The 14,426-nt window shown below is 38.4% G+C and overlaps 1 protein-coding gene across 1 annotated transcript in view; it reads left to right on the top strand.

Annotated features, from left to right (window-relative positions):
- Positions 1-12,766, top strand: part of HSPB11 (heat shock protein family B (small), member 11) — a 19,053-nt gene extending 6,287 nt beyond the window's left edge. The window contains exons 2-5 of the mRNA XM_006839791.1: positions 429-535; positions 1,377-1,445; positions 10,410-10,453; positions 12,653-12,766. Coding sequence (XP_006839854.1) covers positions 429-535; positions 1,377-1,445; positions 10,410-10,453; positions 12,653-12,766 — 334 coding nt within the window. The remainder of the gene's footprint in view (positions 1-428; positions 536-1,376; positions 1,446-10,409; positions 10,454-12,652) is intronic.
- The last annotated feature ends 1,660 nt before the right edge of the window (positions 12,767-14,426 follow it).

The raw sequence follows: 14,426 nt of genomic DNA, 5'->3' as shown, positions 1-14,426 counted from the left end.
CCCATCAGCAAATAAAGGTCCTGAAGGCTTTACTCCATTTGCGGCATCACGGTGAACTCTACTTTGAGGAAACAGCTCACACCCCAGTCACAATTTGAGTGCCTTCCAACCTGAGGGGTCACCTTCTGGCATGTATCTGATGGTGCTCTTCATCATGTTTCAGCATCAGTATTCTAGTATGGACATATTTCCACTGCTATTCATAAGGTTTTCAGTGACTAAATGGAAGTAACCAGTCTCTTTCTTCTTATTAGTCTGTCGTCTTAGCATTATAGAAACACAGAAGCCACTGTAGTACAACCATCTGATAGATGAATATTGGTACAAGAATCTAGAGATCACTTAATTTAAAAGAGACTTGGTCATTAGAATTTTATGATTAAACATTTTTACTTGACTGTTGTTTTTTCCTTTAAAACTCACAATAGGAATCCAGAAACATTTTGGACCACCACAGGAATGTTTCCTCAGGAGTTCATTATATGTTTTCATAAACATGTAAGGATTGAAAAGCTTGTAATCCAAAGTTACTTTGGTAAGCAACTATAATCTTTAATTTTCATCATGTTTTAGGCAGAGGGCACATCTGTAAACTTTTGGCAAAACACAAGTGTTTTTCTACAGCATGGAACCCAGTTTTATTGCTGGAACTGAGTGTAGGGAATATGAGTGCTTTAAGCACAATTAACCTGTCTGAAACTGCACATTGGTAACACTTCTGAAGCGCACATGATGTTCTAGCAACTTACTATGTGGAAATACTTGGCAAAAGACCACATTATGAACTTTCCAGAATACTAGATTCTATGAAATCTTTATTCCAGAATTATTTAGTCTGGGATTTCCTATCATATTCTTCCTGAACATCTAATAACCTTAATAATTCACATTAGATAGTTTTGATTTTTCTATTACCAGTGGCTTTTTCTGAAGATCTTAGGAGAAGAATCTGCCATTGGAACTTCATTCTAATTTTGTTTTATGGTTATTTAAGGATTAAGTATATCGCACAAAATGCTGGCAGAAAACAATACATCCTAGTTTGTTCAGAAATAAACAGACTTTAACGATGGAACTACTTACAAAATTGTGGGTGGGTTAAGCACTGGACTGCTGACCACAAGGAAAGCAGTTCAAAACCATCGGTTGCTCCTCAGGTTGGACCAGACCCTGAAGAAGGATATTATGCTTGGTAAAGTGAAGGGTCAGCTAAAAAGAGGAAGACCCTCACGAGATGAATTGACACAGGGCAAATGATTAATTTTCAGAGTATAGTGTTCCTGATCCCAGTCCCACCAATAAGAGTTTCAAGGACAGGAACACAGAATCAAGTAGATAATTAACACTTTATTTATGTTGTTTATTTACCATACTAGTGCGGACCTTGAAGATTGAAAAGAGCACATCTAAAGAGCCAGTTGATTTTGAGCAGTGGATTGAAAGAGGTATGTGTTTGTTTGTTTCACCCACGTTGTTCTCAGTTTAAGAAAGTAGAGAATTGTCCTGTAACTCTACATTTCTAATTGGGCTGCATTTTAGTGAAAATAGATGATCCTTGTGACATGCTTGTTGTTGGTAGTTGGAAAGTGATGCCAACTCCTGGTGATGGTATATGCAGAGTAGAACTGCTCCATAGGCTTTTCAAGGCTGTGACCTTTCAGAAGCAGATTTCTAGGCCAGTCTTCCAAGGTACCTCTGGATCAGTTCAGACCTCTTAACATTTCAGATACTAGTCAAATACCTGTGACACATTTATGGCCTAGGAAAACCCAAGTTTGAACACAAGACTGCTATTTCACTTACCGATTATATAATCGTCGACATGTTGTTACATGCTATTGAATCAGTTCTGACTCATAGGGACCCTGTGTACAACAGAATGAAACACTGCCCAGGCTTGCGCCATCCTCGCCATTGTTACATTTGAGGCCATTGCTGCTGCCACTGTGTCAGTTTATCTCGTTGAGGGTCTTCCTCTTTTTAGCTGACCCTCCACTTTACCAAGCATAATATCCTTCTTCAGAGTCTGGTCCAACCTGATATGTCTGAAGTATGAGAGACAGAATCTGGCCATCTTCACTTTTGAGGAGCATTCTGACTGCACTTCTTGCAACACAGATTTGTTTGTTCTTTTGGCAGTCTGTGGTACTTTCAGTACTCTTAACACCATAATTCAAATGTGTCAATTCTTCTATGGTCTTCCTTATTCATTGTCCAACTTTCACATGCATGAGGTGATTGAAAAATACCATGGCTTGAATCAGGAGCACCTTAGTCCTCAAACTGACATCTTTGCTTTTTGACACACATACTACTTAATTTTTCTGAATTTAATTCTTCTGAAAAATGAAGATGATACTTACCATTTAAGGTTTTGTGAACATAGCATGTGGCATGACAGACCAACAATAAATATTAATTTCTCATCTTCTGTCTTTCCTTCCTGTTTAATGGTACTACTTAAATAGCATCAGTAGAATTGGTAGTTTCCAGTTAAACACACATATTATCCTCATGTGTTTATCTCCTTTAACTCCCCAAACACTATGCCTCTTCTATTCTTTTACTATGAAGATAATAGTAAAAGAATAGAAGAAGCATAAGAAGAGAGAAGACAAAAGAAAACAAAAAATGAGAAGACTAAAGCAAATGTGAGAGACAAATACATGTTATGGATTAAGGAAAGTAGGTGGAAGAGTGGTAACTTTGGTAGCTGGATAGAGTGAGTACAAGCTAAGTGTTGCCAAGGAGACTATCAAAGCAAAGCAAATCAATTTGCCCATAGCATTTGGACTCTAGTTCCCTTTTCTTACCTCAAAAAGTTAGAATGACCTTTCTCCCAGAACCCCTAATCCTCAGCAGAGAAGTAGGAACATTGAATATTAAGGTACAGGACTCAGGGAGACAAAGCATAGCAGAAAGAGTGAATGAAATGTAGGGTTGAAAAATAGGATTTTCAACACATGAATGCCTACATATTTAATAGTGAAAACTCCAGCCTCCTTCTTGCCCTCTGTTATTAATGACAGCAGCCAAGAGTGCATCTCCAACAAAAAGATTGGAAGACTCATCTTTGGAGTAATTGGATGGATCCAGAAAAAGATCTATGGGTAATAACAAAAGCTGGTTCACTCCTGGCCACCTTGTTAAAGTCTGCCATCATTAGGCCTGGCTCATGCACACAATTTAAAAATTTTTTATTCATAAATAACAAAAGACAGCCAAAGATCACCAGACATTTGATGAAGGCCTCAAACTTGGAATATAATTGTACATTTAGCTCTGATTTCCAATCATAGAAAATGTACGGAATAGAGGGATAACTCACTGTCTGCTCCTTGGAAACCCTATATAGGGATGATTTCAGTTGGAACCAACTCAACAGCACTTGACAACAATGACATCCTCTATAATGAAATCATGAGGAGACAAGAAGACAAAATCTAGAATTTGGGGCTTTCTATAGGACAGCCGACCTCTTCAGAAGTCTGTGGCATGAAGAGAGAAAAGGATGTGGGAAGAGAAAATTGTTCATGATTAAAAATATAGACTTCATTCTGATGTGAATAAAAAGACTATTAAAAAGGCATTTGGGGGGTATTTTGGGAAATTTGAATATGGACTAGGTATGATATTAAAGCATTATTTTCAAGGTTAGTATGTATGTGTAGTGAAATTAATTCCTTTAAATGGCCTTTTGTCTTGGTTCTTTGGAAAATAACTTGAGAGATTTTTTCCCTTCTCCAAGGCTTTCTGCTTCCGCAAAGATTTATAGCCTCAGAAACCCTGTACAGGGTTGCTGTGAGTCGGAACCGACTCCACAGCACATAATCACCACCACCATCCACCAAAGACTTTAGGAGTAACCTTTTCACTAGTTTTCTGCCCTAGAGGGTTTGATACTGTCTTCAGGTTGATTGATGTTTCCTGGGTAAGCTGTAAACAATTTGTGGTTTGATACTTTCCTTAGTTTTCTGCCTTAAAGGGTTTGATACTGTCTTCAGGTTGATTGATGTTTCCTGGGTAAGCTGGAAACAATTTGTGGTTTGATACTTTTTATCTGTGCTGCAGGCTGCCCTCTGACGGGTACCACCCTCTGACGGGTACCTTATAGGGATTGGTCAGTAGACTGCAAATGAAATGTCTGTGGCCTGCTGACAGGTGATTGGTCTGTTTGTGACTCTAGTGGCATGCCATACCTTGAAATTGATAATGAGTTGGCTTATTTATATATGTAACCACCCACACAGAGGTTGGCAGACAGAAACAGAAGGAAAAAGAAGAAAGTAACAGAAACAGAGGTGGCGAGGAGCCTTCTAAAATAGCTGTAACACTAGTCAAAAGCTATAATGCTGAAGATGGTGAAAGGCTTAGCAGGAGTCCTGGGCATAGTTAGTGGTAACAGCAGAAAACTGCTGCTAGGAATGCAGTTAAGAGTGTTAAAAAAAAAAACAAAGCAGAACAGCTACTCTGGCTCTGAGCAGAGTCAGCAGTTGAAAGGCTGACAGCAGGAAGACTAAAGGCAGAGCGGGCCTGTCCTCTGGGGAGCTAGAAGACCCTATCCTGGAGGGGGCCTGAGAGGAGGCCTGCACAGGAGAGAGTGAATTTGCAAGGCATGACTTAGTAGAGCTGAGAGCTGTCCTGAACTAAAGAAGAGAGGGACATACTTTCCACTTAGGAAGAACCTTCCAGACCTTGTCTACGTGCTTCCCAATCCTAATCCTAATCCTAATCCTAATCCTGAGGTTTAGCCAGTTCCTGATCACTGTTCCCTCTTAATTCCTTAATAAACCATGTAACTCTAAGTATGGTCTCTGTGTCCTTTGTAGCAATTGCAACAAATTATCAAACCCAGCAAAGAAGTAGAAAGTGTCCTTAGAAGGACAGCTGGTGTCAGAATTGGCAGAAAGGTCTGAAAGTGGAGGTATCTCTGACCTCCATTTCATAGGGCACCAGCTCTTTGTTGATCTTGGTCATTAGCCCCCTGAAGTTAGATAGGTTCTGACAACACTACTACTAGTATTTTACAGTATGATAATGGTTTTGTGGTTATGTAATAAAGTATCCTGTGCTTTAGAGATATATTATCAAGTATTTCAAAGAACAAGTCTCTTGAAATGCAGTCAGAAATTTTCAAAGGGCAGCTCAGAAGGTAAAGTCAATTATTAGAATGAAATGTACAGAACCCTGGAGTAAGAAATCCAGAAGGGAAGAATACACTGAGCATTTCTCAAGTTGAAAAAAAACTAAAGAAATAATTCAAGCTTCAAGTTGAAATGTTGAAGGATCCTCTAGGAAAAATACTGAACAAAACAGGAAACGTAAAATGAAGATGGAAGAAATACATAGAGTTACCATACCAAAAAGAGTTAGTCAATTTTCAACCATTTCAAGAGGAAGCATATGATCATAGCATATGGTATTGAAGGAAGAAGTCCAAACTACAGTGAAGACATTGGCAAAAAATAAGGCTCCAAGAATTGATGGAATACCAATGGAAATGTGTCAACAAACTGATGTAGCCCTGGCAACACTCACTTGTCATTGCCAAGAAATTTGGAAGACACCTACCTGGCCAACAGATTGGAGGGGATCCATATTTGTGCCCACTCGAAAGAAAGGTGAAGAATTCAGAAGTTATTGGACAGTATCAATAATGTCACAGGCAGGTATAGTTTTGCTGACAATAACTCAAAAACAGCTATAGCAGTACGTTGACAGGGAGCTGCCAGAAATTCAAGCCAGATTCAGAAGACGATGTGTAACAGGGGATATGATGTCAAATGGGTCTTGTCTAGAAGTAAATAATCCTAGAAGCTGGATTGTGTGAAGAAGAATAGAGCATCAAGATTGGAGGCAAGCTCGTTAACAATTTAAGATGTGCAGATGATACAACCATGCTTGCTGAAAACCAAGACGACTTAAAGGACTTGAAGATCAAAAATATAGCCTTCAGTATTTCTTTTACTCATTGTAAAGAAAGCAGAAATCCTCACGACTAGACCAATAGATAACATTGTGATAAATGGAGAAAAGATTGATGTTGCCAAGGATTTCATTTTACTTCAATCCATAATCAACACCCATGGAAGCATCAGTGAAGAAATAAAATTATTGCGTAGAGTAGATCTGCTGCAAAAGACCTCTTTAAAGTGTTAAAGTGCCAAGTGTCACTTTAAGGGCTAAGGTGCACTTGACCCAATCTATGGTATTTACAATTGCCTTGTATACATGTGAAAGCTGGAAAACGAATAAGGAGGCTTGGAGAGGAATTGATACATTTGAATCATGGTATTGGTGAAGAATATTGAAATTATGGACTGCCAGATGAACAAACAAATCTGTCTTGGAAGAAGTACAGCCAGAATACTCCATAGATATGAGTATGGTGAGACTTCCCCTCATGTACTTTGACCGTGTTATCAGGAATGAGGAGTCCCTGGAGAAGGAAGAACATTATACTTAGTAACATCAAGGGTCAGTGGAAAAGAAGATCCTCAACAAGATGGACTGACACAGTGGCTGCAACAATGGACTCAAGCATAACAACTCTTGTGAGGATGGTGCAGGACACCACAGTGTTTCATTCTGTTGTGTGAGGGGCCACGATGAGTCAGAACCAACTTAATGACACGTACCAACAGCAGTGACAAAGACATCATGAGAGGTCCCCCTGGATCCTTAATTGGTAAGTAACATTGAGTCGGTTCTGACTCATATTAATCCCACATACAACAGAACAAAACACTGCACAACCCTGCGCCATCCTCATAAGTGTGTTTGAACCCATTGTTGCAGCCTGTGTCATTTCTTCTCATTGAGGGTCTTCTATTGTATCTTCTACATGGTGTCCTTCTTTAGGGACTTGTTCTGCCTTATCACATGTCCAAAGTACCTGAGAGGAAGCCTTGCTCCACTTCTAAGGATTGTTCTGGTTGTACTTCATACAAGACAGATTTGTTTTTTTCTGACATTACATAAACTTGATTTAAAATACTTCAGCAAAAAGAAAAATTAAAAAAAAAAAAAACCTTAAGCAAAATAAATAAATAACTCAAGTATGGGGAAATGTTAGTAATTGTAAAATCTAGAAAGTGGTATATATGGAAGGTACAATATTCTCTCATATATGTCTGAGATGTTCCAATTTTTAATTATTAAGTAAATCTAAGCAAATGAGTCCTGCTGTGGCACCAGACTAACCACAGTAAATAAGGAAGACCGTAGAAGAATTGATGCTTTTGAGTTATGGTGTTGGAAGAGAATATTGAAAGTGCCATGGGCTGCCAAAAGAACCAATAGATCTGTTTTGGAAGAAGTGCAGCCGGAGTGCTCCTTGGAGGCCAAGATGGCCAAACTTTGTCTCTCATACTTTGGACATATTATCAGGAGGGGCCAGTCACTGGAGAAGGATGTCATGTTTGGTAAGGTGGAGGGTCAGAGAAAAAGAGGAAAACCCCCAATGAGATGGATTGGCCAAGTGGCAGCATCGCTGAACTCAAGCGTGGCAACAGTAGTGAGGTTGGCCCAGGATCAGGCAGTATTTCATTCTGCTATGCATAAGGTCACTATGAGTTGGTACCGACTGGATAGCACCTAACAACAACAACCAAACCACAAGGTCAGCAGTTCAAACTCACCAGCTGCTTCTTGGAAACCATATACAGGGTCACTGTGAGTCAGAACTGACTCAAGGTCACTTAATAACAACAACCACAAGGAAATGAAAGGTTATTATTAACTCCTGGTAGGGAGAGATGAAAAAGAAAGAAAATGTGATTATAATTTATTAAATGAATCATAATTTATTAACTTGTTGTTATGTGCCATGGAGTTGGTTCCGACTCATAGCGACCCTGTACAGGGTTTCCAAGGCTGTAAATCTCTATGGGAGCTGAAAGCCTCATCTTTCTCCCGTGGAACAGCTGGTAGTTTCGAACTGCTGACCTTGCAGTTCACAGCCCAATTCATAACCACTACACTACCAGAGCTCCTTAATTTATTAACTAGTTCCCCAGTAAATAACACTTAAACAGAAAGAGGAGGCTTTCTGCTCCCATTTAGATTTACAGCCTCAGAAATCCTGCACAGAGTAGAGATTATGAGTCTGAATTGACTCAATGGCAATGGTGAATTTTTTTTTTTTTAGAGTTTTTTTTAATGTAACATAACCATCTACTACTGATTTCAAAATTGGAAGAAGGGAAAAGTTGCAGGAGAAAGAATTTTCTTTTAAGAAATCTAATTTTTTTTTACTACTGTAATAGAAAATAGAAAATGGATAAATCCAGAAAAGGAAATACAAGCATATTATAACTCTGGATAACACCAGTTAAGGAATTGAAAATATTTACCTCTGGAAGAAAAGGAAGGGGTCAGGCAGGGCATTACTATTTTTTATTACTTCAGAGAGGGGCTATAAAGCAGACACATAACAATCTTCCTTCTTAGAGGCTTCCCTTTTCATACTATGTGGCTTTAAAAATAATGTACTTTATTTATTTGGATACAAGTAAAATTCATTTCAAAGTAATGTCAGTAACCACTGCTGTTGAATCAATTCTGACTCATAGTCACCCTATGGTGGTGGTGGTTATGTGCCGTGGAGTCGGTTCCGACTCACAGCGACCCTGTACAGGGTTTCCGAGGCTGTAAATCTTTACCGGAGCAGAAAGCCTTATCTTTCTTTAGCGGAACAGCTGGTAGTTTTGAACTGCTGACCTTGCGTTTCACAGCACGATTCGTAACCACTATGCTATCCAAGCTCCTAGTTGACCCTATAGGACAGAGTAAACTGCCCCATAGAGTTTCCACAGCAACTCACTGGCATGTCACAACAACAGTCTTACAGAAACGATTGCCACATCTTTTCTCCCATGGTCTGGTTGTTGAGTTTGAACTGAAGACCTTTCAGCTGGCAGCTGAGTGCTTTAAACTCTGCCCCACCAGGGCTCCCAACAATAATGTCCGTGGTTTCTTACTTCATTTAAATAGCTCACATTTTTTAAAGCATGTTTGATTTATAATAAAACCTGTGGAAGACAGAACCTCTGTAAGGCAGCAAGCTGTCAGAGAAGGAAAACGGAAATAGTTTCTGCTACTATAGGGTGAGTCCTGGTGTGGCACTGTGGGTTAATGCACTAGACTGCAAAGTCGGTTTGAAACGCAAGGTTGGTGGTTCAGCTTCACCAGCTGCTCCTTGGAAACCCTTTGCCCGTAGGATTACTATGGGTTGGAACCGACGCAGCAGCACCTAAGAACAACAGCAACACAGTGTGATAGAGTTAAGCTGCACCCTACCAGAAGTTGAAAACTTGCAAGACCCAGAGTAACTAGGCAGCCCAGTTACATTGGGCTTTCACAGGTTTCTCTGTATCTGAGTTTGCCCTCTCTGACAGGTTCCTGCCTTATACAGGTCCCAGCTTTCTCAGGTCTTCCTGTGCTTTCCCCCACATTGAGACTACGCCCTGCCAAAGGCAGAAAACTCCAACATGGTAAAGCAAGGCAGTCCTGTCAAGTCGTTTCTCTCACAAGCTTCATTGTTACTAATACTTGATCAAATAAATTAATCTTTCCTAAAACTATGTAAGTAAAGGTGATTAAAACTCACATACCAGAAGAGATCACTTCAGGGTCACATAATAATGCAATATCAGAGTGAAAATTCATGGAGAAACAGAGCTCTCTAGTCATTACCCATGGACATGGTGCAAGGCTGTGATTACCACTGGTAGCTTGATCCTTAACAAGGATTTTCACATTTTATCTCTTCCTTATTTCTTTATATCCTTTTACTATAATTTTCATTTGCATTTTCCTTTGCTTATACTCATTAGGAAGCCCTGGTGGTACAGTGGTTAAGTGCTCACTTGCTAACCCCAAAATCGGCAATTCAAACCCACCAGCCACATTTTAGGAGAAAGACATGGCAGTCTGCTTTCATAAAAGATTGTTGTTGTTGTTGTTGTTAAGTGCCATCGAGTCGATTCTGACCCATAGTGACTCTGTATAGGGCTTCCAAGGTGAGCTTGAACTGCCAACCTTACATTTCAAACAGCTTTACAGTCTGGCACATTAACCCACAGTGCCACAGCTTTGGAAACTGTAAGGGGCAGATAGTAACTCTATCATAGGGTTACTATAAGTCAGAATCAACTAGACAGCAGTGAGGTAATTTATTTGGTATACTCACTAGAGACATTTTATAACTCCTAACTTATCTTTTTTCCATTTTATATCTTAAGTCTTTATTTTTATATCAAATTTTAGCTCCAAAATATCGATAATTCCTTTAAATCTGGTCTTAATTATAGTTTACCAGCTATTGTGTTTTACTGAACATAAATTTCAACAGCTATCCTCAATGTATTTTTAGCCTGTAACTCCTTTCCATTAAATTTGTGTTTTAGATCTAGTGCACACAGAGGGGCAACTTCAAAATGAAGAAATTGTGGTACGTATATATACTTTGTAGAGATAACACAACTTTAACCAGCATACTGTATTTAAAATTCAAGCACATCTCCATATTCACAGAGTTAATGATAGTGTAGATTCTTGATTATAAATTCTGTGTATTATCAGCCCCAAAAGACTGATATTCACAATAATATTAAAGTACAAATGTAGTATTCATAAATTAGGCTCTTCTCTGTCATAGAATGGCAGCAAGGAGAATATGGAATTCACTTACTTGTTTTATTTTTGTTCGTTTATTGATTTTAAATTATTTTATTTGCTTTGCCTTTCTTTCATTTGATTCTATAGGCCTTCTAGACTAAGAATCAGAAAAGGTGGAGTTGCCAAAATTAGGTGTTAATTGAAGCATGAAAGGACACAAGAGATTCAAATAGGGGAACTGAAACATAGGATCAGCAACAAATAAGCCAGAGAGAGATGAGGTGGAGAGAGAGCCAGTATTTTCTGACAACATTCCATTGGGCTTGTCAAGTGGAAACAGTATCTGCTGACAAGGAAGCTGCTGCCTCATCAGGAGTCCCTGTGTTTCTGCTAGTTTATCAGGCTCTGGTTTTTAGACAAAAGTGAAACAATTAAATATGGATTGCTTTAGGTGGTAGCATTTAAGTTTTCTTTAAATAAAAGTTAAAACGAGGACTTCTTGTCCATTAAGTTTCCTTCACAATTTGCTAGGAGCTAATATGACAATGTTTGAAAAGATTTTGTAGTAAGTTTTCAGATCCCATTAATTCCCTTCTCTACCACCAATATTTGCCCAGTAATTAAGGAGACCAGTGGGGAAAAAGGGAACAGGAAAAGTACTAATTATGCTGAATTTTATCTTCCTATTTTTCTCCATCTTTACCTCCTGGGCTCTGGCTATAGAAATGTCTAGTAAACCTCCACTTGCTTTGGTATTGACTCACTGTGGACCAGGGTGAACCCTGGTGGTGCTGTAGGATTATCACTGGACTGCTAACCTCGAGGTTGGCAGTTCAAATCCATCAGTTGCTCCACAGGAGAGAGAGAAGGTTTTCTGCTCCCATAAAGATTTACAGTCTCGGAAATTCTATACAGGTTGCTATGAGTCAGAATCAACTTGATGGCACTGTTTGGTTTTGTTTTTTTGGCAGACCAGGGAAGGTTGTAACATTATTTAAATTTGGAAAATCATAAAGGGGAATGAGAGGCTGAAAATCAGTCATAATTTTATTACCCTATCATAACAACTTTTGTTATATTTTTTTCTAGTTGTCAACTATATGCATCCCATAGTTATAATAATAAAGTGTGTATGGGTTTGTATTTTTTATTACTTAATATTAAAAAACAAGCTTCATAATTATAATTTTAAAGTAACTGTCACATAGTCAAGCTAGTTTCCTCCTCCCTCTCGTCCATCATCATAAATAACATTACAGGGGACATCTTATGCATGTATTCCTACTGTAATTGTCATTATCTTTTAAAAATTATTGTTTAAGATTTAAGTTTCAATGAATGAAACCATCGGGTCTAAGGTTATGAGCATATTTATAATTCTTTATACATAGGCCCACTGCCATCAGGTCTGTCCTGACTTTAAGACTATATATCTTTACAAGAGCAGGCAGCCTCATTTTTCTCCCACGGAACTGCTGGTGGGTTTGAACCACCAATCTTGTGATTAGCAGCCCTGTTATATATATGAGGGGGCATCAGTTTTTCATGGAAAAATTCTATTATCTTGTAATTCCATTTTCAATGAACTTTTTGAAGCCCCCTCATACTACCAGAGAAATTATATAAATGTAAAAGTATAACTATATAAACTATCACATAATTCACAATAAAACATTAAAAAAAAGGAAAAAAAAATTTTTTTTTAAAAAGTATAACTATGTTATAGAGTAGTATATTCTGAAGAACCACTAGCCAAAGGGAATCTCACACTTGAAAAATTGATCAGCATTGTATAGTTGGAGATTTTCAGCTTCGCCTGTTATTTGTCATCAAACCGAGGTTGGCACATAGCTAGTCTGCACCACAACTGTTGTGTTTGACATGGCTGGCTTCTGTTCTGAACATAGTATTTTATAAATTCTTATATGTTTAGGATATTTCTCTTGCATCAAGCTGCGTTATTTTACAAACTGTTTGTTAACACCTAACTGGAACTACTGAAAGCATTCATATTGACTTTATCCCCCTACAGGCACGTGATGGTTCTGCCACGTATTTGAGATTCATTATAATATCAGCATTTGATCATTTTGCATCTGTGCATAGTGTTTCTGCAGAGGGAATGACAGTCTCAAATCTTCCTTAATTCCAAATAAGCATTCTTGCATGAGTTTTTATTAATATATTTATTTTGACATTGTCATTGGAATACTTGTATTAAAGAGATTTTTATCAACCTGTGTCAGTAATTTATTTTCTGTTCAGTATTTTATGTAAAGGAACACTGGTTTCATCGGCCAGTGGTCAAGTGGTCATCATGGGAGATCTAAGAAAGGCCTTGTGTCAATTTCTGAGTACAGCTTACTCAAGCAGGTGAATAACAAACATGAAAATTTAACTGATAACACATACTGTCACCAAATGTCTAACCTGCTGCCCTACTGGTCTGAGTGCATTAATGTTTTTAATTTATTGCTTGACAATAAACAGTATGGTTCGTAGAACAGAAAGTACTTATAATAACATATTATTGAGGCTATTAAACTTGAACTGGGCCCTGTAGGACAAGTAGTTTAAATTTATATTTTCATTTATTTTTATTCTTATTTGAAGACTTCAGAGAACAGTAAAACATATATTCTTATTTCCCAGAGACAACCATTATGCCATTTTTGGTATATTTCATGAAAACAATATCTACCAATTGTTGTTCTCAGGTGTCATTGAGTCGGTACTGACTCATCAAAACACTGCCCCATCCTGGGCCAACCTCACTATTGTTGCCATGCTTGAGCCCATTGATGATGCCACTTGGCCAGTCCATCTCACTGGGGTCTTCCTGTTTTTCTCTGACCCTCCACCTTACCAAACATGACATCCTTCTCCAGTGACTGGACCTTCCTGACAATAGGTCCAAAGTATGAGAGACGAAGTTTCGCCATCCTGACCTGCAAGAAGCACTCTAGCTGCACTTCTGCCAACACAGATCTGTTTGTTCTTTTGGCAGCCCATGGTAATTTCAATATTCTCTAACACCATAATGCAAATACATCAATTCTACGGTCTTCCTTATTCACTGTCCAGCTTTCGCATGCATATGAGGTTATTGGAAATACCATGGCTTAGTCAGGTGCACCCTACTCCTCAAGCAGACATCTTTGTTCTTCAACACTTTAAAAAGGTTTTGTGCAGCAGATTTGCCTAATGCAACATGTCCTTTGCTTTCTTGACTGCTGCTTCCATGAGTGTTGATGGTTGGTCCAAGAAGAATGAAGTCCTTGACAACTTCAATCTTTCTCCATTGATAAGAATGTTGTTTACAGGTCCATTGGTAAGTCTTTTTGTTTTCTTGACATTGAGATGTAATCCATATTGAAGGCTGTACTCTTTGATCTTCATCAGTAAATGTTTTAAGTCCTCTTCACTTTCAGCAAGCAAGGTTGTATCATCTGCATATCCGCAGGTTGTTAATGAGTCTTCCTCCAATCATGATGCCATGTTTTTCTTCATAGAACCCAGCTTCTCATATTATTTGCTCAGCATGCAGGTTGAATAAGTATGGTGAAAGAATACAACCTTGTCGCACACCTTTCTTAATTTTAAAACATTCAGTGTTCCCATGTTCTGTTCGAACAACTGCTTCTTGGTCCAAGTACAGATTCCTCATGAGTACAAGTCAGTGTTCTGGAATACTCATATTTTTCAAGCTTGTCATGATCCACATAATCGAAAGCCTTTGCGTAGTCTTTAAAGCACAGGTAAACATCTTTCTGATATTCTCTGTTTTCAGCCAAGATCCATCGGAC

This window comes from Chrysochloris asiatica, unplaced genomic scaffold, assembly GCF_000296735.1.
Source record: "Chrysochloris asiatica unplaced genomic scaffold, ChrAsi1.0 scaffold00026, whole genome shotgun sequence".
Lineage (NCBI taxonomy): Eukaryota > Metazoa > Chordata > Mammalia > Afrosoricida > Chrysochloridae > Chrysochloris > Chrysochloris asiatica.
The sequence above is the reverse complement of the archived record's forward strand: the minus strand, read 5'-3'. Positions and strand labels throughout refer to the sequence as shown.